The 24,574-nt window shown below is 37.7% G+C and overlaps 1 protein-coding gene across 2 annotated transcripts in view; it reads right to left on the bottom strand.

The window, feature by feature from the left end:
- The window catches only part of LOC120543150 (transcription intermediary factor 1-beta-like), a 120,330-nt gene that overhangs the window by 55,837 nt on the left and 39,919 nt on the right, over positions 1-24,574 (bottom strand). For both annotated transcript variants that reach the window (XM_039776041.1, XM_039776040.1), the window contains exons 2-6: positions 15,998-16,113; positions 9,459-9,603; positions 9,227-9,368; positions 1,855-1,971; positions 513-627 (exon numbers count right to left, since the gene is read on the bottom strand). In XM_039776041.1, the coding sequence (XP_039631975.1) occupies positions 513-627; positions 1,855-1,971; positions 9,227-9,368; positions 9,459-9,603; positions 15,998-16,113 (635 nt within the window). The remainder of the gene's footprint in view (positions 1-512; positions 628-1,854; positions 1,972-9,226; positions 9,369-9,458; positions 9,604-15,997; positions 16,114-24,574) is intronic.

Raw genomic sequence — 24,574 nt, 5'->3', positions numbered from 1 at the left:
TTATTTATATAAAAGGTTGCAATTATCAAGAAAAAAAATGCAGTAATACTATGGAGTTTTCTGGACAGTAATTTCAACTGCATTTAGTTTATACAAATCACAGGTTCTTTGCTGAGAAGTAAAACAAATACTGAATGCTTCAATTAACATGTTCTTCAACTTATAATTCAGAAGATAAATTAAACAACAGCATTGGCTTCTAATCAACAATATCTTGAGAATAATATCCATTAGCAAATGTGTTCCACCAAACACAAGATGGAAAAAGAAATGGCAGGGAACATAACTGAAATTAAAATAAAAAAATAAAACAAATATGCTTTAAGGAACCCAAATAAAGCCACATTTTCTGATGGCCTGATCACAGAAAAGAAAACAAGGCTTACTTGGAATAGAAAAAAAAAAACTCATTCATGAAATCAAAATAGCAACAAAAATATGAATTCTGCACTAGAATAGTCTTTAAAACACACACACACACACACACACACAGAATCAAGACAATACAAGACCTGCACTTCTTGTGCTAGAAAAGTTCCCCTCTTGTTCAGCTCCTTCATTAAACTGTGAATGGCCATCCTGATTTCCACTTTTACTCGTCTTTCCACTTCCTTCAATTCCTTAATCCTGCAAGAAGTTAAAAAAACAGCAAAATGAAAAACATTATCTGCAACAATAAAATTAATTCTTTTCCCAACAAGGTCACATAAAAATTATTTTCATTTTCAGTTCTTTGAAATAAAAAACATTATTCCAGCATATGACTTCTTATACATTAAAATTAGAGAATTTTGAAAAGCATGGTAACATATTGCACATGCAAATAATTCTATCCAGCCTAAATCACCAAGACAATAAAGTTGCACACTCTGGGCAGAAATACCCTTGATGTCAAAGTACGTCATAGTAAAGATTATAAAGTTTATATAGAAAACACGGAGCAACCAATACACAGATATGGCCTACCAAACCACCAATGATTCTTAAATATTTCTTATGCAAAAAGAAGAATGAAAACAATTTTGGCAGCACTGCTTACAAGGTCTCCACAACTCATGCAGCACTGGGTACTGCAAAAAAAAAAACAAAAAAAAAAAAATCCAAAATCATTTAAATCAAACTAAAACTGTAGCAAAAACAAAGTTAGTTATTAATGTTGCCTGTGCTTTTATATGGTGTGGGCCACTACATTATGAAAGCACAATGTAAAAAGTAAAATAAAGAATTAATTAAATAAACAAGGACATTGAAAGGAAAGACCTTCCAATTATTCTTATTTTTTGTAGAAATGAAAAACTGATACCGAAGTAACAGCAAAATAAGCTCTGAAAGAAAGATGGATTGTTTGAATGCAAGTGGAAAGGTATAGAGGGACACAGTTTTCTGACTCTATATACTAACGTGTGTGCATGTGTATATACATGAGATATTTCTAAATACACAGAAACCAACACAAGAACACATATGGTATTGTTATTATGACTAGCTGTTCAATAAACTTTAATCCAAAATAATATACAGTATTTGTTATTATGACTGGCTATTTAGTAATTCTATGACCTGTGAACAGAAACTGTCCCTGAATCTTCTGTACAGCTTGCTTTAAAAGAGGAATAAGAAAATCATCTGTTTAAGCATGACTGAGATCTTTAACAATATTGTTTGTAAACAATAATGAATAAACAATAAAGCTTATTATTTATTACAGGTACTGCTACAACTGTACAATATGTATATCATGATAAATTGTTTACACCTGTTAGAGTATTCCAACATTCACATAAACATTAAAACTGATGGTTTATTTTAGTATTTCTATCTTCCTACTTTTCACTGGAATAAAAATACACTTACATACTGCGAAGGTTCCTGGCACTTTTTCTTACTCCATATGTACATTCTTGGAGATGCTTGAGAATATTCTCCAAAATGAGACGTTGTTCTGGAATAGCGTTTTCCAGGAACTGGTATCTAACAAGAAATAGAATAATCACAAAAACTTATATTTGGTATTAGTAATGTAAAATTTAGTTGTTACAAAAAAGGTGGGGTGGAGAGCTGTTTTTGAACAGAAAGAAAAGCAAAGGCATAAACGTTGCAGTGAAATAAAAACCATACAATTCCTGTGTTAACATTTAACACAACGATAACTGCCTGCTAAACTGTGGTCAATCATTATTTTTGGTATGTTAACAAGTATATCCAGATATGGCATTTTTTTTAATAAATAAAATGGGCTTATTGGAGGGATGAACATTTAAACCCAAACAAATTAACATTTGAGACAAGCTTCAGAATCACTATCCTTTTTTATGTAAAGAATCCCATAGCTATCAGGATTTCATGTCCATTATTCTGTAAGATCCAAATTGTCTTAATAAAATGCACTTCTGCTGCAAAGGAAGTAGCAGTAAAACATGCTTTAACATGGTAAGGTCTGTCCAGCTAAGACAAGCTACCAATTACAGTGGGATGCAAACGTTTGGGCAACCTTGTTAATAGTCATTATTTTCCAGTATAAATCGTTGGTTGTTACGATAAAAAATTTCAGTTAAATATATCATATAGGAGACACACACAGTGATATTTGGGAAGTGAAATTAAGTTTATTGGATTTACAGAAAGTGTGCAATAATTTTTCAAACAAAATCAGGCAGGTGCAGAAATTTAGGCACCGTTGTCATTTTATTGATTCCAAAACTTTTAGAACTAATTATTGGAACTCAAATTGGCTTGGTAAGCTCAGTGACCCCTGACCTACATACACAGGTGAATCCTATAATGAGAAAGAATATTTAAGGAGGTCAATTGTAAATTTCCCTCCTCCTTTAATTTTCTCTGAAGAGTAGCAACATGGGTGTCACAAAACAACTCTCAAATGACCTGAAGACAAAGATTGTTCACCATCATGGTTTAGGGGAAGGATACAGATTTAAGCTGTCTGTTTCCACAGTTATGAACATATTGAGGAAATGGAAGACCACAGGCTCAGTTCAAGTTAAGGCCCGAAGTGGCAGACCAAGAAAGATTTCGGAAAGACAGAAGCGACGAATGGTGAGAACAGTCAGAGTCAACCCACAGACCAGCACCAAAGAATTACAAAATCATTTTGCAGCAGATGGAGACACTGTGCATCGTTCAACCATTCAGCGCACTGTACACAAGAAGATGCTGTATGCGAGAGTGATGCAGAGGAAGCCTTTTCTCCGCCCACAGCACAAACAGAGCCACTTGAGGTATGCTCAAGCACATTTGGACAAACCAGCTTCATTTTGGAATAAGGTGCTGTGGACTGATGAAACTAAAATTGAGTTATTTGGGCATAACAAGGGGCGTTATGCATGGAGGAAAAAGAACACAGCATTCCAAGAAAAACACCTGCTACCTACAGTAAAATATGGTGGTGGTTCCATCATGCTGTGGGCTGTGTGGCCAGTGCAGGGACTGGGAATCTTGTCAAAGTTGAGGAACGCATGGATTCCACTCAGTATCAGCAGATTCTGGAGACCAATGTCCAGGAATCAGTGACAAAGCTGAAGCTGCTCCGGGGCTGGATCTTTCAACAAGAAAATGAACCGAAACACTGCTCAAAATCCACTAAGGCATTCATGCAGAGGAACAAGTACAACGTTCTGAAATGGCCATCTCAGTCCCCAGACCTGAATATAATTGAAAATCTGTGGTGTGAGTTAAATAGGGCTGTCCATGCTCGAAAGCCATCAAACCTGAATGAACTAGAGATGTTTTGTAAAGAGGAATGGTCCAAAATACCTTCAACCACAATCCAGACTCTCATTGGAACCTACAGGAAGCGTTTAGAGGCTGTAATTTCTGAAAAAGGTGGATCTACTAAATATTGATTTCATTTCTTTTTTGTGGTGCCCAAATTTATGCACCTGCCTGATTTTGAACAATTATTGCACACTTTCTGTAAATCCAATAAACTTCATTTCACTTCTCAAATATCACTGTGTGCGTCTCCTATATGATATATTTAACTGACATTTTTTATCGTAACAACCAACGATTTATACAGGAAAATAATGACTATTAACAAGGTTACCCAAACTTTTGCATCCCACTGTATAACAATAGTTAATAGAGTATATGCAAACTGCACAATATATTGTGAAGTGCAGTCCCTGTCTTGCACACAAAACACTAGGCAGAGTCTCAGTACTTTAGCAAAACCAGCTTTTATTCAGTCTGAAACAGGAAGAGCACAGTTATTTATTGCAGCAGGATCTATCACTCTCCTATACACAAATATGGCAATCAGGCAGACATGTGTCACGTTAGTGGCCAAGTAATACTGTTCCCTGCATTTATAATGTTCCTTATATCACCCTTCGACGGCAGGCGGTTATAGTGCAACCACAATCTTTTCAGATTTGCTTTTGCATCGAGCTGCTACAGTGCTGGCAGCCTGCGGTTGCCCCGGCAACTGATATCGGCTATCTTGCTTCAGGATGCTCTTTGGCGTGTCGTCCCGTTGGGGGTAGTCACAAAACAGTTTAGAAACCTTACAATATAGACAGCTCAAAGCATAACTTGGCACTTATTCATGTTCATTATGTACTTAACACTAGAATCCCTGAAGCCTATGAAAAAGTTGTAATGCCAGGCCACCTTAAATTCTTTGCACCTCTTCATCAGCATCTTTGTTTTGCAAATATGTCAATCAGCACAAGCAGTAAGCAGCCTGCTTACCCATCCCCACCAACACAGCTGAAGTCAAGTCAGACTCAAAACTCTTAGAGCGTTTGTTTATCTGGGTGTGAGGTGTCTGGGATTGTATAAGGTAAAAAATACATTGTTATTTGGTATACATAGATTTCAGATATGTTCTGTGTCTACAATGATCTGGGTAAATATATTATAACAGGAAACGTAAGGCAAGAAATGCTTTTCATGATATAGTTGTAGCAGGGCTACTATCAATTAAAACTGCAGGGGCCGTTGGGGGTCAAAGGTGGTCAAAGTAGGTTAAAAGGAGGGCAGGTGGTAAATAGAAAAAAAAAAAAGTTTTTTTTGGTGTGTTGTGTGTTGCATTTATCTGTTGGACTGCCTGCCGTTAATTCTGCCATATATCATCATTGTGTCCTGGATTTATTTGTTTGTTGGGGTCTGGATCATCTGTCTACCTGTATACGGTATACTGAGGACTGTGTTTGGATTCATTGGCTTTCCCGGAAGAGTGGAGCGCTCCTGAACGATCCATCTGTCGTCATCCTTTCAGCAACTACTGGTAGGACTGTGTTTTCCATTCCCTTTCTACATTCAGATCGCTAGACTCAATCTCGTCACTTCTCATTTCATCCGGTTTGGGTTTTTCATGGACTTTGCTGTTTGTTTATATGATAATGTAATATTGCCAAAGGCATCAGGGGTGGCATTATTGTTTTCATTTAGATAATTTCATTATATTCTTTATTGTTTAATGTTCCCAGTGTGCTTTATTTGGTCTCTGTAGTGTGTGTGTGTGTCGTTCCAAGGCTGGGGTTGTCCCTGGTAATCCTCCACTAAAATAAATAAATCACCGTCACATTGACGGTGTGAATCTTAGCAGCACTTGACTGCTACATAGTAATAATTGACATAATGTTGACATGAAGTGTACAATGTGTGAAGACTGAAGTCCTAACATCAAATATGCACTTGCACAAAAGGTATAACAAGTGGGCCTTTATTCAAGAATATAGCCAAAGAAAAAGAAACTATTCCATTTACATGTTGCTGTCAATGTGTAAAAACCAAAGCCCAAACATCAATCGATACAACCTAAACATGTCTGCTTAGCTGGTGTAGAAGTAAGAATGGCTACCTCGTAATCAAGAGGTTACATGTTCGATCTCAGGTCCTCCCAGCTACTGTTCTTAGTAGTAAGCTGCTGTTATTCAACAGAAACTTGTTACAAAACAGGTTTTGTTTTCAAACCTGGTGTGGATAGGACCCCTTTAAAGTGTACTAGTTCCATTGCAAAGCATAGTTCCTGGTAATATCAGGAAGTAACACCAAGCCAAATTAGGGAAACCAATTAATGTAACCTATGTGTCACTGGGACGACAAAAGAAACCAAACCACAAAAACAGCTCTACTTTAATAAATCTGTGTGTGGCTCAATGCAAGCTGAGATGTCTCTGCTCAAAAGTTTTAGAACAACTCAGTTTTTCCAATTTTTTTCAAATTTAATCAGTTGAAATGCAATGAATGGCCTAAAATGGTGAAAAGGTAAGCAGTAAACTGCCACAGGTTAAATTTAAAGTTTAGATTAGCAAAAACTGAATAAAAAGGAAATTTGCGAGTATTACACGGAACAACTAATAGGTTATACAACCTACAGATTTTCTGCAGCAATTAAAGTAAATTAAGCCTTGCAAGTTGAAGCAAACAATTTGCACTGGTGTCACAACTTGTTAGTTATTTAAAACCCCTCCGTCTTAAAGCACAGTTGGAACAGACTGTGTTACTACACCCTTTACACACTAGAAATTTGTAAGAAAATTGCAATTAACAAATGAAATGAGAGAGAGCATTCTCAGAAGTGTAGGCCTTTCATTTACAGAAATTGCAAAAAAAAAAAAAAAAAAGTGGCAGTGAGTACGGTCTCCTACACAATCCAAAGGCAATTGGACACTAGAAGAAATTCTGACAGAAAGAGATCTGACAGAACCAAAGTCACAACCCAATCAGAAGACAAGTTTCTGTGGGTCCGCCAGCTTGTGTGATAGACACCTCACAGCATGGCAGTTTCGAGAGCAGTTTAACAGAGGTCAAAAAATAAAGACTCAGTTTCAACTGTGAAAAGGAGACTTTGCATTGCAGGTATGACAGAGCAAGTGTTAGTAAGAAAACCATTCCTTAGAGGACAAAGAGGGCCTTGAAATACCAGCTGTGGACTACTGCAGACAAAAAGAAAGCCTTATGGAGTGATGAATCAAAATTTGAAATCCTCAGTTCATCACTCATGGTGTTTGTATGCCGTTGAGTTGGTGAAAGGCTGGTTCCTCAGTGTGTGACACCAACGGTCAAACATGGAGGAGGAAGTGTGATATTCTGGGGTTCTTCTGCTGATGGCAGAGTTGGTGAAATGCCCGGAGTGACTGGCATTCAGAATCAAAAAGGTTACCAGAGTTTCGCTGTTATATCAGCAAATGGTGGCTACTTTAATGAATCACAAATTTGAATAAAATGTTGTGCATTTAATCATGCCTTGACTTATTTTTATTTTTAGTTTGTCATTGTTTATTTTTTTTCTATACCACTGTAATACTGTCCAGGTAGTACTAGAGGGTGTAATAAAACAGTATGTTCCAACTCTGCCAGAGGTTTTTAAGTAATCTACAGAATTTGGGACACCTGTGCAAATTGTTTGCTTCATCTTGAAAGGCTTTATTTACTTTACTTGTGGCAGAGCAATCTGTAGGTTGTAGGCTATTAGTTGTTCCCTGAAGAAGACCAATTGTAATATTCTGCTTTTTTCAGTTTTTGCTAACATAAACTTTAAATTTAAACCTCTGTCAGTTTACTAATTACCTTTTCACCATTCCAGATCAGGTGAACAGAGCCATTTTACATTCTGTGAGCCCATTCCCCAAGTAAGAAAGCCTGAACTAGAAGGGACAAGTAAATGTATGACTCGGGAAGAGAAGCAGGTTTGAGAAGGCAGTTTATGAATGAATTATCTGTGTATCCTTCCTTTCTTGTTTGACTGAAATTGGAGATTATGCGGATCTGCGGCAAAAGGCATAGGCTGGACTGGAACACAGACTCATGGCTAAAAAGGACTGGTCACTGAATCAGGAGAGTCATCCTGTATCACAACACTTTATTGGTCCATTAAATGTGACAGGAAGCCAACGGACTGGTGTAAGTTTGGTCTCTCTGTCCGTTTCTCTCTCGGCTGCCCAATCCAGCCAGGTCATGCTACCTGTTTTTACCAATTCAAAGGCCGTGCCGAACCAGAGACCAATTCAAAATACTAAGACAGAGAGCTACCTGGTAGTAAGCATATTGGACGCAAGATGAACTGCTTATTAGGTTGTATTACTTTACTAACACATATTGCACTCTGCTATTTTGGGTACATTATCTAGCCCCCTTAGTATTAGATCCAAGCATCACTTGGGAAACTGTACAAAAGCATTTCACGTAAGCATAAAACCTGAGGATTAGTAGGGCTGTGAAAGTCCCAACAGCATTAGTGCCAAGCATTGCTCAGGAAACGATATAGGCGTGTCTTGTATAAGCGACAGGCCCGAGGGTTACCCAGGAAACTGTGCAGACACAACTTCTCCTAGTCTCATAATGGTGTCTCATAAGAAACGCTTTTCATCAGCCCAGGCGTTGCACAATCTAGACATGTGATACAAAAAGTAATTACAAAGCGAATCTGTCTTCAGACAGTGAAACTGAAATTAACAGTGAAATCAAAAGTGATTCTGATGAATCCTAAAGTGACGCTCAAGTCAATCATACATGTGCATGTAGTCTGCTGTTCAAAAGCTGATCAGTCTGGAAAAGAAAACCGGCAAGGAATCACGCTATTGTCTTGACTGTGACAATGGGTTTTGTATTCAACTGTGCTTCAAGATATATACCACACAAACATTTTGAAACTATACAATATTAGCATTATTTTTTTATTTTTATTCATTATTAATATATGCCTCATTATCTTACATTCTACACAGACTTTGTAATTTTTGTGTTTTGCATATTTTTACAATAAAAAAACGAGAATTAATAATCGTAATTTTACAAGCCAAAAAATGCAATACTTTTTATGTTTTTGAGAAAAAAAATTTAACGCTAAGGACACTAGAATACAAATATAAATGTGTAACTTTCCCTGCTGCCTGCTTTAGCACTCTTATTGCCCAAGGACATAGATATGAAAAGATACTGTAACATATGAGGGCTATTGTAGGAATCTGGGGCGTTATGTCTTACATAATACAGAGTATAAAGGGGAGAACATGGTCACTCTAGGTCTCTACCGCAACAAAACATCACGTAAGCAAAAATATTACTATAGGCAAACCAAAGAATTTGTACTTAGTAAATAAGGAAAACATAAAAAGAATCTTGACACCACGCTTATTAAAGTGGTTGGACTTGTGTGTCAATATGTATGTAATTTACAAACTGGGTATAACTAAATACTACTTGCAACTACAAAGCAATACGTACATATTATACAATGGATGGAACTCTGAGAACTCACTTATGATCTTTGTGATCATGCAGCTGACAGTCTCTGCACGTAAGTACCTCGCACGTGACACAAAATATTTTGAGGGGTTCATGCCGATGGGTTGGACAAAAAAGCAGTCGATCTGGAGTTACACCAGTGGCTGCTGCAGAGTCTAATGTCAGAAAGAGGAAGAGAAGGAGATCAGTTAATTTATAAACACCGGAATAATTGTGAAACATTCAGTACAACAGTTGAAACTTACCAGCTCCTTCATCTCTACGTCGTACAGTGTGGTCCTTGGTAATCTTCACCCTCTGATGTGCACCCACACATGCATCACATAGCCATTCTGAACAGTCTATGCAAAAGCTTGAGGCTTCTGCTTTGTCCTCACAGCAGATGCATACCTTTAAAAATCAGGAACCATGAAATAATTTGCAAGTGCACATTGACAGCAGTATTTTTTTAAGATGAATTATGAAATTCACATTATCACCTTCCATGTAGATGAAGAAGCCATTTTCTCTTCAAGCTATGAACTCTGGGTGTTTATATTTAATACAAAACCATAGACACTCAAATAAGTAAGTCTTCACTGAAAAAATGTTAACAGTCTTCATTTCTTGGCCCATACTGACTGAAGTCATGAAACAACAATGGTTTAATGTGAAGTTCTTCATACAGTAAATACAAGCTTGCATTAAATTTGTTATATTAGAATGTCAAAGACACCAGCTTGCACCTTAATATGTTAAGACAAGGAAAGGCTGGAAGACCTGTTGGCTTATACCATATAAACCTTGTTTTACCTTTTATTAAGCATCATCTGGCTGAGGATGTTTCTTAGAACCTGCGTAGAGTGTTTATCCCCACTCCCTATTGTTGCCAGTTGACTTTAATACAATTTATATTATGTTATACCAGATATGTCATTACTCTGCGCTTAACTCTCACCAACATTTAGCCTTGCCAATTAATACAACTAGCATATATTTGGAATATAGGAGGAAAAATCAACACAGGCAAGGGGAGATACAGTGTTCAGGATTCAAACCTTACCAGTCTAGCCCAGTGTTGTACCAGAACCACTGTTCCACAAAAAGTTATATATTGATAACCTGTGTACTGCAGCAAAAAAAAAAAAAAAAAAAAAGCAATAAGCATGAATTATACTGGATCAAAGGCAGGAGCCAGTCCTAAACAAGGCACTAGCGTATTGCAGAGAACACAATGACAAATGCTTACACCCTACCATACACAGTGCCAAGTCACAGACACCAGTTAACCTAACATACATGTCGTTTGGATGTTGTAAGAAAACTGATGTACCCTGACAAATCCAATGCAGATACAGGAAAACCATTCAGACTGAACAATAACAAAGAATCACATGATATTATCCATCCATCATCCAACCCGCTATATCCTAATTACAGAGTGAAGGGTTCTGCTGGAGCCAATCCCAGCCAACACAGGGCACAAGACAGGAAACAAACCACGGGGAAGGCACACACAAACACACACACTAGGGACAATTTAGAATTGCCAATGCACCTAACCGGCATGTCTTTGGACTGTGGGAGGAAACTGGAGTACCCGGAGGAAACCCACTCAGACACGGGGAGAACATGCAAACTCTTTGCAGGGAGGACCTGGGAAGTGAACCTGGGTCTCCTAATTGCAAGACAGCAGCGTTACCCACTGCGCCACTGGGCCGCCCCATGATATTATCTTGTATAAGTAGGCTTTACTAAATCCAAATAATTTAAAATCCGCTGCATGTACAGGTAACAGATCACATATTTAACTCTTTATGACACTCACTTGAACTGAGAAGAATTCCTCTACGGATGTTACAAGAAATTATTTTTTTGTAACAAGTCAATACTAAAATGCCAAAAATGTATTGGCACTTGTTTTTCTACAGTATTGTTTAAAGTTGGTACCATACTGAATAGGCATAATAATATTTTAGATATCTGTCTGAGCATCCTTCCATTTTCTAAGCAATGTCAGGGACACACACATAGGACTAGGAATACAACAATACCAATACTAGCATTTGATTTTGCTACTCGTAAAAATGCCCTAATGCCTATAATCGATACTATTAACAAACAATCGTGATTGTGTGTACCTTAAAAAGCAAAAAAAAAGGATTTTATTTTATAATTTATGATGAAAACAAAACTCCAGTGGACTCTATATTGTGAAAGCAAACATAAGGATGGGTACAGCGAAATTGCCTCTGCTGGCACACATCAGCCAATGATGTAGCAGACTCTAGCAAAGAGAGAAAAGATTGTCAAAAAATTTGCCCACGGGCCCTGAAAACAGAAGCACCTGCTAGTATATTGTTCTTGCCAATCAACCACTGTTGGTTGTCAATAAGGTGGGATTTTGGCGCCTCATGAATGTGACAAAACCCAAGCACAACATTTCAAGTTGTCCCCACAACACAGAGATCATCTTACCAAGAATGCACAAGTTTGTAAAAAGGCATGTCAGAAGCATAGTGCACGACAGAACAGCAGTCCGCTTCACTACTAACATTTGGAGCAATGCTGTTTGTCCAATGTCTATCATCACCTTAACTGTACAGTTGATAGAGGAGAATTTCACTCTTCAGCGTATTATGCTGCATGCAAAGCAGTTTGAAGGTTCCCATGCAGGCCAAGCAATAGCAGATGCATTTCAGGAAATTCTTGGCACTTGAGCCATTCTGAAAGGTTATGTGCACGTTTTGGTCAGTGACGATACCAAATATTGTTGCTCATACACTCCAATTGGCAGTAGCAGAGGGTGCTTTTGCATAGCCAAGTGTTGTAGATGCTGCGACTGTCGGGCACTAGAGATATGGACACTTTAAGCATTACGCCTTAGCATCACCACTGTACTCGATCCAAGGTACACCCTTTTAATAGGTAACGTGACACACTTCAGTTGAAAGCAGCATGGGTTGATGTACCACTGTTTGCTTTTTCTAGGTTACACGCCCTATTTTTAATGGAGAAGCTAAATGGTAAATTCCAAGATAACTTACTTGAATTGGAAAAAAATAATAAACTTCACTATCTAAACTATGCTACATACTTTTCATGTATTTTATTAACATGGAAAAGCTTTTTTTACCTTCTAAGCTTTCTGTAATTGAAGAGCCTGATTTGGACACGATAAACACACAGTTTGTGCTTTAATCAATGAAATCAAACACTCAAGGGTCACTTAATATACATGCTAATCATGGCTGACTATATTTTTAATAGACATGGAAAGTGAGTTTATTTGCAAAACACAGTATTTAATGTGTCTGTTTTCTGACTGAACGTGACAGAATTCAAATCTGTGGTATGATTTATCATTGTTTCATAATGTAAATTATTATTGGTGCAGAGTTTTGTTACAGTATGACACTGCAAATAAGCACTGAACATAAAACTTATATGTTGCATCTGCATGATTATTGATGATTCTGCATTCAAATTGATTATTTTACTGGATCAATGCAATTTTTGCTTTTGTCTAACAAAGATCACATATTGCTATCCCAATTCATTCACATAAGGAAGCATGCAGTAGAGATACAGTGGTGTGAAAAACTATTTACCCCCTTCCTGATTTCTTATTCTTTTGCATGTTTGTCACACAAAATGTTTCTGATCATCAAACACATTTAACCATTAGTCAAATATAACACAAGTAAACACAAAATGCAATTTTTAAATGATGTTTTTTATTATTTAGGGAGAAAAAATCCAAACCTACATGGCCCTGTGTGAAAAAGTAATTGCCCCCTGAACCTAATAACTGGTTGGGCGACCCTTAGCAACAATAACTGCAATCAAGCGTTTGCGATAACTTGCAATGAGTCTTTTACAGCGCTCTGGAGGAATTCTGGCCCACTCATCTTTGCAGAATTGTTGGAATTCAGCTTTATTTGAGGGTTTTCTAGCATGAACCGCCTTTTTAAGGTCATGCCATAGCATCTCAATTCGATTTAGGTCAAGACTTTGACTAGGCCACTCCAAAGTCTTCATTTTGTTTTTCTTCAGCCATTCAGAGGTAGATTTGCTAGTGTGTTTTGGGTCATTGTCCTGTTGCAGCACCCAAGATCGCTTCAGCTTGAGTTGACGAACAGATGGCCGGACATTCTCCTTCAGGATTTTTTGGTAGACAGTAGAATTCATGGTTCCATCTATCACAGCAAGCCTTCCAGATCCTGAAGCAGCAAAACAACCCCAGACCATCACACTACCACCACCATATTTTACTGTTGGTATGATGTTCTTTTTCTGAAATGCTGTGTTCCTTTTACGCCAGATGTAACGGGACATTTGCCTTCCAAAAAGTTCAACTTTTGTCTCATCAGTCCACAAGGTATTTTCCCAAAAGTCTTGGCAATCATTGAGATGTTTCTTAGCAAAATTGAGACGAGCCCTAATGTTCTTTTTGCTTAACAGTGGTTTGTGTCTTAGAAATCTGCCATGCAGGCCATTTTTGCCCAGTCTCTTTCTTATGGTAGAGTCGTGAACACTGACCTTAATTGAGGCAAGTGAGGCCTGCAGTTTTTTAGACGTTGTCCTGGGCCTTTTGTGACCTCTCGGATGAGTCGTCTCTGCGCTCTTGGGGTAATTTTGGTTGGCCGGCCACTCCTGGGAAGGTTCACCACTGTTCCATGTTTTTGCCATTTGTGGATAATGGCTCTCACTGTGGTTCGCTGGAGTCCCAAAGCTTTAGAAATGGCTTTATAACATTTACCAGACTGATAGATCTCAATTACTTCTGTTCTCATTTGTTCCTGAATTTCTTTGGATCTTGGCATGATGTCTAGCTTTTGAGGTGCTCTGCTTTTACTTCTCTGTGTCAGGCAGCTCCTATTTAAGTGATTTCTTGATTGAAACAGGTGTGGCAGTAATCAGGCCTGGGGGTGGCTGCGGAAATTGAACTCAGGTGTGATACACCACAGTTAGGTTATTTTTTAACAAGGGGGCAATTACTTTTTCACACAGAGCCATGTAGGTTTGGATTTTTTTTCTTCCTAAATAATTAAAACCATCATTTAAAAACTGCATTTTGTGTTTACTTGTGTTATATTTGACTAATGATTAAATGTGTTTGATAATCAGAAACATTTTGTGTGACAAACATGCAAAAGAATAAGAAATCAGGAAGGGGGCAAATAGTTTTTCACACCACTGTATAGATAGAGATACTGCAGATATTCTTTTGAAACTGCTTGCGTTACCCATAGATTTTCACAAATTTGAATTCTGAACATGACTGTGTAAATAAATTTGAAGAATTTATTATTCATTACTTCTCTAGGGTGGCTAATTAAATAAATCATTATTTGCCAAAATTTCTTAAAATAAATATGTAACACTTTGAAACAATCTCTTCAAGTGCTTACACAAAATGGTTTTAAGTATCAAAAATCATCCAATGGAATATACATCAAAATGTCATGTGCATCAGCAGAAAAAAATGTTTGCTGTTATAGATATAAGGATCAGTGCTGTTCAAATATCAATACAGCCAAGGAAGCCAAAGAAGTGGTGTTGCTGGAGCTGCAGAAATTGTGTGGCCTAGAGGCAGTTGGACAGGATTATGCGACACTGCCTGAATAAAGTCCCTGGAAGGACCAGCCGAGTAGTAGTTTAAAGCATATATTTAATGATTACTGTGTTCCAGTAGATGCTGCCATACAGCTATAAACATACCTGGGAGAGACCAGAGTTTCACGTTCAGACAAAGCACTTAAGTACTGGTCAGTACAGATTCCTTAAGTTGTCTCAGATGTCAAGGAAATACCTATCAGCCCCATGCAGTAGTGTAGACAGCGAGAGATTATTTAGTGCACTGTCATTTTATTAATTAAACCAGAAACAAGTTTATAGCTAAACAGGCAGAGATACTTTTGTTCATCAAAAGGAATCTGCCACTTACCTTCCCAAAAGAGTCCTAGACATTTCCAGTGGCTGGTGTTCCTGAATGAGTTTGACCTGTATAGCTTTAAGACACTGAGCTAGGTATCTTAAAAAAATGGGGTATCAGTAAGAGGCACTAAGAAATGATGGTAATGATAAATGATGGACCGCCTACTAAGATCAAGAATGAGTGGCACAGTTTTAAAAATGATGGTCCAGAAATGCTGTCCTTAGAATCTTGAATGAACAAATTTAGAAGCAGCAATGAACAAAAAGCTACTCATAAACTGCACGCAAACTTGGTAAACACATACCACAAAAGATTTATAGCTATTGTTAAAGGAAAAGGTTGCTCAACTAAATATGGAATAATGGGACCTGACACAAATATGTGAACAACATATGGTTTTTTAACTTTTTTTTTTTAACACTTATTTTGTGTTTTATTTTCTTCTTAAGCATGTGTGTTTGAAATAAAAATAAAACTATAACAAGACTATATCTGTTCAACTATTAATCTCTTCAACCCAACAATAAATACTCAAATACACACTGAATTTTCATTAGTGTAAGAAATGCTTGCTTTCACAAGATATAAAAGAAAAACCTTGTAGTACCTTTTATGTTAACCAAAGAAACCAAAAGAAGATGTTTATCAGCCTGCTATTTTAACTATCTTGGTAAGCAGTCCTTACGTATCTGGACAAAGCACTAAGCTGACAGAAGTTAATCGATTCTTAAACTATTATAAAAATATTTTCCAAGTGCCAAACTACTTCCACTATTTCCTCCAAGGTTAATATTACTCACGTTATCAGCTTCAAAAGAAAATGAGCACTCCTTTTATAAAGATGATAGAATGAGATCTTCTGACCTCTTTTGTTTTGTTGCCATTGCTCTTTGAGGATGATGGTGTGTCCCGAATAAAGTAATTCTCTACCACATCATGAAGCTGGAACGTCTGCTTGCATACTGGACACTGCATCCATTCTGTTATAAAATATGAAAAATGTGGATGTTTAGATGAATTGCCAGGAACAGGGCAGATCTTACATCACAAGTTAAACCTTTCAAGGAAAAAGTATATAAAAGAATAATGCTTAATTCAATCTTCAGGAAGGTCTGTCAGCACTTTAGGTACAAGTCTGGAAGACACCCTAAGCAGTTTATCATTCTAACACATGGCATGCTCAAACTCACAGAGTAAATCTGGAATTGTAAATCAACCTAAACAGCACATTTTGGGAAGACAAGAGGTAAACATGAGCATTTGGTGAAAAACCACACAGGTATTGGCAGAATGTGTAAACTGAGTCCACATGGACTATGTTAAAAGTGGCAGCACCACTTGTCCATACTGCTCTAGTTCATATGTATTGAAGACACCTTGCAATCTAAGAAAAGTAGGTTAATTAGAAAAGTCAAGTGAGGATTACACAATAATGAACAAAAAAGGTTTGTGACTTGTCTCGAGTGAGGTAAAAAAACAAATTAAAAAGGTTCCAACTTTCAAAACAGTACAAAATCCCTTACTGCACCCACACATTATGCTACGTTTAATTTTTCGAACCTGTGTGCAACAGTGTAATACAATATTACCTTACTTTGCAAGACATTAGATGAAGAATTTAGTAACACAAACAAGCCATAGTCAGTTTCAGTGCACAAAGCTTATGTCTTAGATTTTGAACTTCAATCCCAATTTCCCCCATCCATTGGATGCAGGATTCAGCCCAAAGCAATTTCACATTTAGAAAATCATCCAATCATCTATCCATCCATTTTCTTAACCTGCTTTTCCAGAGCAGGGTCACAGGGGTGCTGGAGCCTATTCAAGCAAACACTGTACCACTACTTGATCTCGCTGCTTAATTAGATGCCCTTTTGTTTCCCTTTCCTTACTTTGCATTCAAAAAATTACAATTTCAAATGTACATTTACACAGAAATTAAGATTTAACTCTAGTTTGTTATTTTCTTTTTAGTCACTTTTTGTAGTGGCTTATTTGATTTGTCAATTAATGCTGGGAGAAGCAGACAGGCCCAGGTATAAATAACACTGAATGCAAAAAGCATCAGCTACTTAGATTACTTGTGAAATTGCTTTAAAAAAATTTAAATCACATATTACCTAAATTGTTAGGACTGTATTTTTTTTCTTAAGGAATATAGCAAAAGTCAGACTGCTTATCTGATATATAATGTGTACGCGTGGAAGTGTATGTGTGTGTGAATGTTTGTCCGGCCCGGAAGTGCAAGGCTGCAACATGAAACCGAAAGAGATCGACTCTGTCGCCAAAGTGAAACCGCTGAGAAAAGAGAAACTCGCTTAGCCACTAATAAACAAGCAAGGTGAGCACATCGACAAAACAAAACCTCTGAGGAGAGAGAAACTCGCTTAGCCGCTGATTGACAATAGAGGCAAAAACATCGGCAAAATGAAAACGCCAAGGAAGGAGACCCTCACTTAGATACTAATGCACAACCGATGCGACCGATTGACTGAAGTGCCAGAATCCATGGTTTCTAGGAGCCCAGACTTTTTACAGCAGGGGCTTACACAGCTAGTAAATTTATAAGACACTGAAAAATTCACACTTTTGTTTTTTAGTTAACTAGATTACTATAATACACTTCCAGCAGGACTACCTAAGAAGACATCAATCGGTTGCAATTCATGCAGAATTCAGCAGCCACAATCTCAACTAAAAAAAGAAAATTTGACCAAATCTCACCAGTTTTATTGTTGATACATTGATTACCCTGTGTCATTCAAAATTGACTTCAAAATACTAAAAATGCTTTATAAAGCCTTAAATAATCTTGCTTAATCCATATTTTGGAATCCCCTACACTCTAACTCATCTTCGATTGGACGTCTGTTTATAATTCCAAGAGTCAAGCTTAAAAGAACTGGTGAGGAGACCTTTTGCTGTTATGCACCTAAAATCTGGAAAACTTTACCTACAGAAATATGCCAAGCTAATACTGTGGAACAAACAAAAAAACTGCAAAACCCCATTACTTTAATTTTGGCTTTCTCGTAGCCACATTTCAGTTGTATTCCTGATTGATTATATGGGTACAAAATTATCATATTCTTCAGGGATCCATAATCTTTATTCATCTCCACTAATCTCTGCTGTCTTTTGTAGTTCTTTTGTGGTAGCTATCTGCGCCGCTATCACCTGATTAAGACACCATGCAGCCCTCGGAGATGATGGAATGTAGACAGATGTCTCATCTGTCCACAAGACCAGCTTTATCAAATCCTATCATGTGAAACATGAAAAGAAAGAGGACTGATTTAGGAACATTTATGTTAGGTAGAATGCCTAGAGGGGACTGGGCGGTCTTTTGGCCTTGGAACCCTGGCAGATTTTTTTTTTCTCCAACCTACAGGAGTTTGTTTCTTCTGTTCTCCCTGTTATTTGTCCTTTCCTTGTTATGTTATTTATTCTTTAATAATATTGCCGTAACTGTTTTTTTTTTTATTTACTTGTAACATTCCCTGTCCTATACTCTGTACATGTATTTAATTATCATTTTTTTTCCATGGCTCCAAAATCTGTACCAACAACCTACTTTCTCTGCTGTTCTCTTTCCGGTTTTCTGCGGTGGCAATCTGCGCTGCCACCACCACCTGATCAAAGCACTGTGCAGTCCCTACATTGATGGATTGAAGACCAGAGGTCCACATGACCATCATCTTCTAATTCTTCCATGTGAATCCTGAAAACCATGAGGACTGATTTAGATCATTTACTGTATGTTAGGTAGAATGCCAGTGGAGGGCATTTGTTTTTTTCTTCAGCCCTCTTGAGTTTTTTTTTTTGTTTTGTTTATTCTCTCCTCTCTGACCATTGGACCTTACTTTATTCTTTATTAATTAGTGTTGCCTCATTTGTATATTTTTCTCTTTCTTCATCTTGTAAAGCACTTTGAGCTACATTGCAGTATGAAAATGTGTTATATAAATAAATGTTGATGTTCTTTTTTAATCAGGATACAACAAATTGGTTGGGAAGTAAACAATAGAGCTGTTATTAAAAAAAAAAAAATCTCTGTTCAAAAATACAAACATTAAAACTAGAGATCTACATACTGGGCAGTATGAGAAATGAGAAATACATGGCTGGGCAGTTATTGGGACAATGAATAAAAAAAGAAAAAAAAAGAGATTTTTTTTTTAAATTTGTACTCCAATACATATTTTCTGAATTGTATCAGAATCATTATACCAGGGAAGGCTAACATTTTAAAGTAGATCTGCCAATCCAACAAATTTCTGCTCATTCAGAAAAAGAAATGTACAATGTCATTTAAAGTCAATATGTGTTTAACGAGAGTGTGTATGTATGAAACTCAGGGTGTTCCTTAATGGGAAAAACTAAAGTTTTACGTGGATTTAAATGCAGCATGGTAGACAGCACCATCAATAAGACAAGAAACAGCAGAGGTGGACAAACTGTAAATGAAAATGGTAGTCTTCTGTGGTACCAGCTATGCAAACCGGGTAGTCCAAGTATAGTTTATGAGGGCCTAGCTTTATATACAGGGTGGAGGACTACCAGCAGCTTTTTACAGCAATGTTTTTTTGTAAACACAATTGGCATCTTGGAATAGAATATTTTAGCAAAAAGATAGATTTCTAATGGCTTATTTCATGATGACGTATGGTCTTTTTCCAAAGTAAACTAAAACATACTCAAATACTGTATAATGAACTGAAATATACTGCATTAATATCACATTTTCAAATGATGTCCTTGAATCTTTGTACATGAAGAATTGGGTCTTTTGTTTGTATCAAAAAGTGCATTGAGAAAAATACTGCATGAACCGAAGATCTGAAACACCTGGTAAACTTAAACGAGGGAAGCATTTTAGGAAGGACTCGAGTTTCAGCTTAACTTTATCTGAATAACTATGTATATTGTCTTAAAATGTATATTTGCAAAAGTATCTATGTTTCTTCTGTTTTCATATTGTTAAATGGGATATGTTTATTGGAAACAGAGAACATGTAAATGTTATCTCTAGGAGCCAAGCAACTCTATGTATTTTAAATATTCCGGGGTGTTAATGGAGGATCCTGCTCAAAAGGCAGTAGTACATAACTAAATAACTTAATGTAAGAGGGATAACAATAGGCAATCGTGCAGTAATAGCCACTTTCTTTATTCAAGATATAGATGGACTCTGGAAAAAGCTCCTAATTAGTCTCTCCAAAAAGGTCTTCAGGCAACATTAGCACTCACTTGACCAAATCACAGAAAAAAGCCATTGTTAGGATTGCTGGTATTACTGATAATTTTCTTCACCCCCTAGTCTGACACTGCATGTTGTAAATGTCCTTGAAGTTAGGGATTGTATACCGAGTTATGCATTCATGGTTGTAAAGAAAAAAAAAATGTTTGAAACAAAAAACTACGGCCACAGGAGTTACCCCATGACTGGAATTGGAAAACACTAATCTATATAAACATAGCAAATGTTCTACACAAATCCCTCCAGGACTTGCTAAATGAACTGCTGAAGATGTGAACCCAATGCAGACCAGCCCAAAAGGCATGAGCATACCAAGTCCAGGAATAAAATTACAGTGCTATAGAGAGGCTCCAGTATGTCGTGAAAAAAGGGCAAGTTACACATCATATTGCATTTTTACATTTAATTTTTGCATAATTACAAACTGAATGTAACATTAGAAATAATTTGACATGTACTACTGTCAGACCAGTCACTGTGGGTGGGATTAATGGGACACACTAGGCCTGTCCATTATGGTTTTTCAAATGAGGAACACACACTGCTTTGCATAAAAAACACTAAGTCTGGCAATGCACAAAGAATGGGCAATTTTTGAATGACACGCACGCTTCTTGCAAGCATGATTACCAGCATGATTGTTGGCGATATCAGAGTTACAAATGGTAGTAACATATGAAATGATGTTTTAATAAAAAGCTTCACATAAAGAGGAAAACAAATAAGCTTGTTATTACTGAGGGAGTTCCATGCAGAAAGACTTATTATTTTCATCTCTCTGCTTTGCTATGTGCGCACCCATTACAGTTTTTATAGTGTATGTGTTGCCTGCTTTAATGATGTGTAAATCTGGTGTTTAGTGTACCATTACTATAGTCTGTAGTATTGGACTGATACTATCTTATACTATACTTGATGAAATGTTCAAAGCCTTTAATGAGTTTAGCTGGTAATAGTTTTAGTTTAGTGGCCTTGTCTTAATGCTGTTTTTTGTTTAACTCTAGTTTGGCTTCTCTGTTCTGTTGATATTTGTAGACATCCGACACTCCAACACATGAACTCAGAGTGATAATGATCTCTTGTTACAAATTATCTACAGTTTGAAGTTGTGTAATTACTGCATCACTGCCAATTGTTTAATTTCAATTAATGTAAAACCAAGAACACTTTATTAAGGTTAAAACAAGGATTCATTCATTCATATTGAGTAGTGCCAGCCCACAGCAATAAATCCAAATACCTGGCTTACGATTTGGTTTGAGTGACACTATCACACTAAATTTCAACTTTGAATCTGACAGATTTTTTTTAACGGTTTTCCCCCTCACACTTTCACATGTTAAGTATAACGATTTAACACTTGTTTCCTTACATTTCTAATACTCTGGTTAAAATGCATGTACAGTCATGGCCGAAATTATTGGCACCTCTGGAATTTTCCCAGAAAATGCACCATTTCTCCCAAAAAAGTTTTGCAATTAAAAATTTTCTGGTATACACATGATTATTTCATTTATGTGCATTGGAACAACACAAAAAACAGAAAAAAAGCCAAATCTGACATCATTTCACACAAAACTCAAAAACCAGGGTGGACAAAATTATTGGCACCCTCAACTTAATATTTGGTTGCACGCCCTTTGGAAAAAATAACTGAAATCAAGCGCTTCCTATAACCATCAACAAGATTGTTACACTTCTCAACTGGAATTTCCGACCACTCTTCTTTTGCAAACTGCTCAAGTTCTCTCAGATTTGAAGGGTGCCTTCTCCCAACAGCAATTTTGAGATCTCTCTATAAGGACTGTGACAGAATTATTGTTTTTTCGCACCCTTGTACCCTCGGACCACACGTTAGACACCAGATAAAAGTCCCAATAATTATTTATTATAATAATAAAGTGCACAAAGCACGCTCCTCTCCACAATTCTTCAATAAACCAATAACAATAATAAACCAATCCTCCACTCCCAGACGCTTAGCCACCTTGCCTCCCAACTCAGCTCGCTGTCTGGGAGCTCCCACAGTCCTTTTATACTCCCTGACCCGGAAGTGTTCCTATCCAACAGTCCACAAGCCCTTATTCCTTCCGGGTCAGGGTAAATAGTACTTTTTTTCAACCCGGAAGCCGGTTGCTCTTCCTATGACGAACTTCCGGGTCATAGGGCACAAAGAACTCTTCGGCCCTCCCTGCAGCTCCCTCTCGTGGCCTCCATGGCATCCAGCAGGGCGGTGCATAAAAACTCCATTGTCCGAGATGCCCTGCTGGTCTTCTGGGGACCTCCATGCTGCAAGGAGGGCTCCACCTGGCGGCTTGGGGGTATTGGCCGGGATAAACAGCCGGCCATCCTCCACAGGACTTAGATCCGGACTCATTGGTGGCCACTTCAGAACTGTCCAGCGCTTTCTCTTTAACCATTTCTTGGTGCATTTATAGGTATGTTTGTGGTCATTGTCCTGCTGGAACACCCATGACCCACGAAGCAGAAAATGGCCGACAGTGGGGTAACTCGCGTTGAAATCGTAGTTGAAGAACTCCAGGCACTCGACGAACAGATTCAGAAACTCCTGTCCCGACGGAGATACCTTAGAAATCTGAAGGCCCGGCTGTTGGATAAACCGTCCTTGCCATCTGGAACCGGCGAAACATCAACCCCGCGTTGTGCCGACCTCACCCCCGCATCTCATAGGAGCAACGCCGCTGAAGACCTCGGTGGATTTCAGCTATGCAGGCGGGGTTCAAGGCCAGAGCACCTCCATCGGCACAGGCGAGCATCCTACCTCAGAACCGGTTTGACCCTCTCCGCATCCCCATTTCGCCTTCAGCCCCTGGTGATGTAATAGTGGTAGGTGATTCTATCGTTAGAAACCTTAATGTCACATGCCCTAATGCAAAATCGTTTGTTTCTTGTTTTCCCGGTGCTCGTGTCCGAGATGTAATGAAACGTGCGCCAGCAGTCTCGAGAAACACAAGGAGAGGGCAGTTGGAGCAATCGTCTTGCATGCCGGCGTAAACGATATAAGGCACCGACAATCAGAAATCCTGAAGGCTGACTTCGCAGCTTTGATTAAAGACACGAAGGAGAGGACCCCATCGGCAAAGATCTTCGCTTGGTCCACTACCTCTCGTCAGACGATCCAACGAGTACTACAGTCGTCTGCTAGGATTGAACAACTGGCTACAGGGTTTCTGCAAGAAGAAGGATGTCGGTTTCATCAACAATTGGAATCTCTTTTGGAAAGCGCGTCTCTTCAAGCGTGATGGCCTGCATCCGAACAGTTTCGGCGCCCGGGTCCTCTCCGAAAACATATCGAAGGTAATTCGTTTATCTTGACTATCTATCTCTGCTCTTAACCCTTTCCGAAATGACACTGTTGTGCCAGGACATGATAAGTGTTTAATAAAATCTTCCGTTAAAGTGCACAACATTAATACTGTAATAAGCAATCTCAATGCACGTAGAAAATCTAGGAAATACGGCATAAACTCCAATAATCTAATTAAAATTACTATTTTAGAGGAACAATGTATTAAAACTATAAAAACAGATCACAGATTAAATAAAAAATACACACAGAGCGGCGCTAATAAAAATACTTTAGTTCCTATTCCAAATATCAATAACGCACATAGTATTCCTCTTGGCACCTCCGAAACATTAAATATGGCACTATTGAATGCTAGAGCTTTAACTAACAAAACGTTTTTTATCAACGATCTTATTAGTGATAAAAAAATAGATTTTATTGCACTAAGTGAAACATGGCTTAGCTCAGACGGCGCGTCTGTTTTAATCGAATCTGCGCCTCCGGATTACAGTTTTACTCGTGCAGACCACCAGGGGAAAAAGGGAGGCGGAATGGCTAACATTTACTGGAGCCGATTAAAATGTAAAGATGTCAGTTTTGGTAAGTTCAAGTCTTTTGAGTATCTCGCCGATGTTGTTCATGGAGATTCTCAAGTTCTAGTATTATCCGTGTATAGACCACCTAAATATAACGCGTCTTTTTTTGAGGAATTCTCTGACTTAATGTCAAATTTAATTACTAACTATGACACACTCCTAATAGTTGTCGACTTTAATTTTCATATAGATAATCAGTGTGATCTAAAAGTAAAAGTAAAAGAACTAAATTGTTTTAAATCCTACCTGACAGGGAGAAAAATTTTTGTTAGTTG

This window comes from Polypterus senegalus, chromosome 13 (genome assembly GCF_016835505.1).
Source record: "Polypterus senegalus isolate Bchr_013 chromosome 13, ASM1683550v1, whole genome shotgun sequence".
Taxonomy (NCBI): domain Eukaryota; kingdom Metazoa; phylum Chordata; class Cladistia; order Polypteriformes; family Polypteridae; genus Polypterus; species Polypterus senegalus.
The sequence above is the reverse complement of the archived record's forward strand: the minus strand, read 5'-3'. Positions and strand labels throughout refer to the sequence as shown.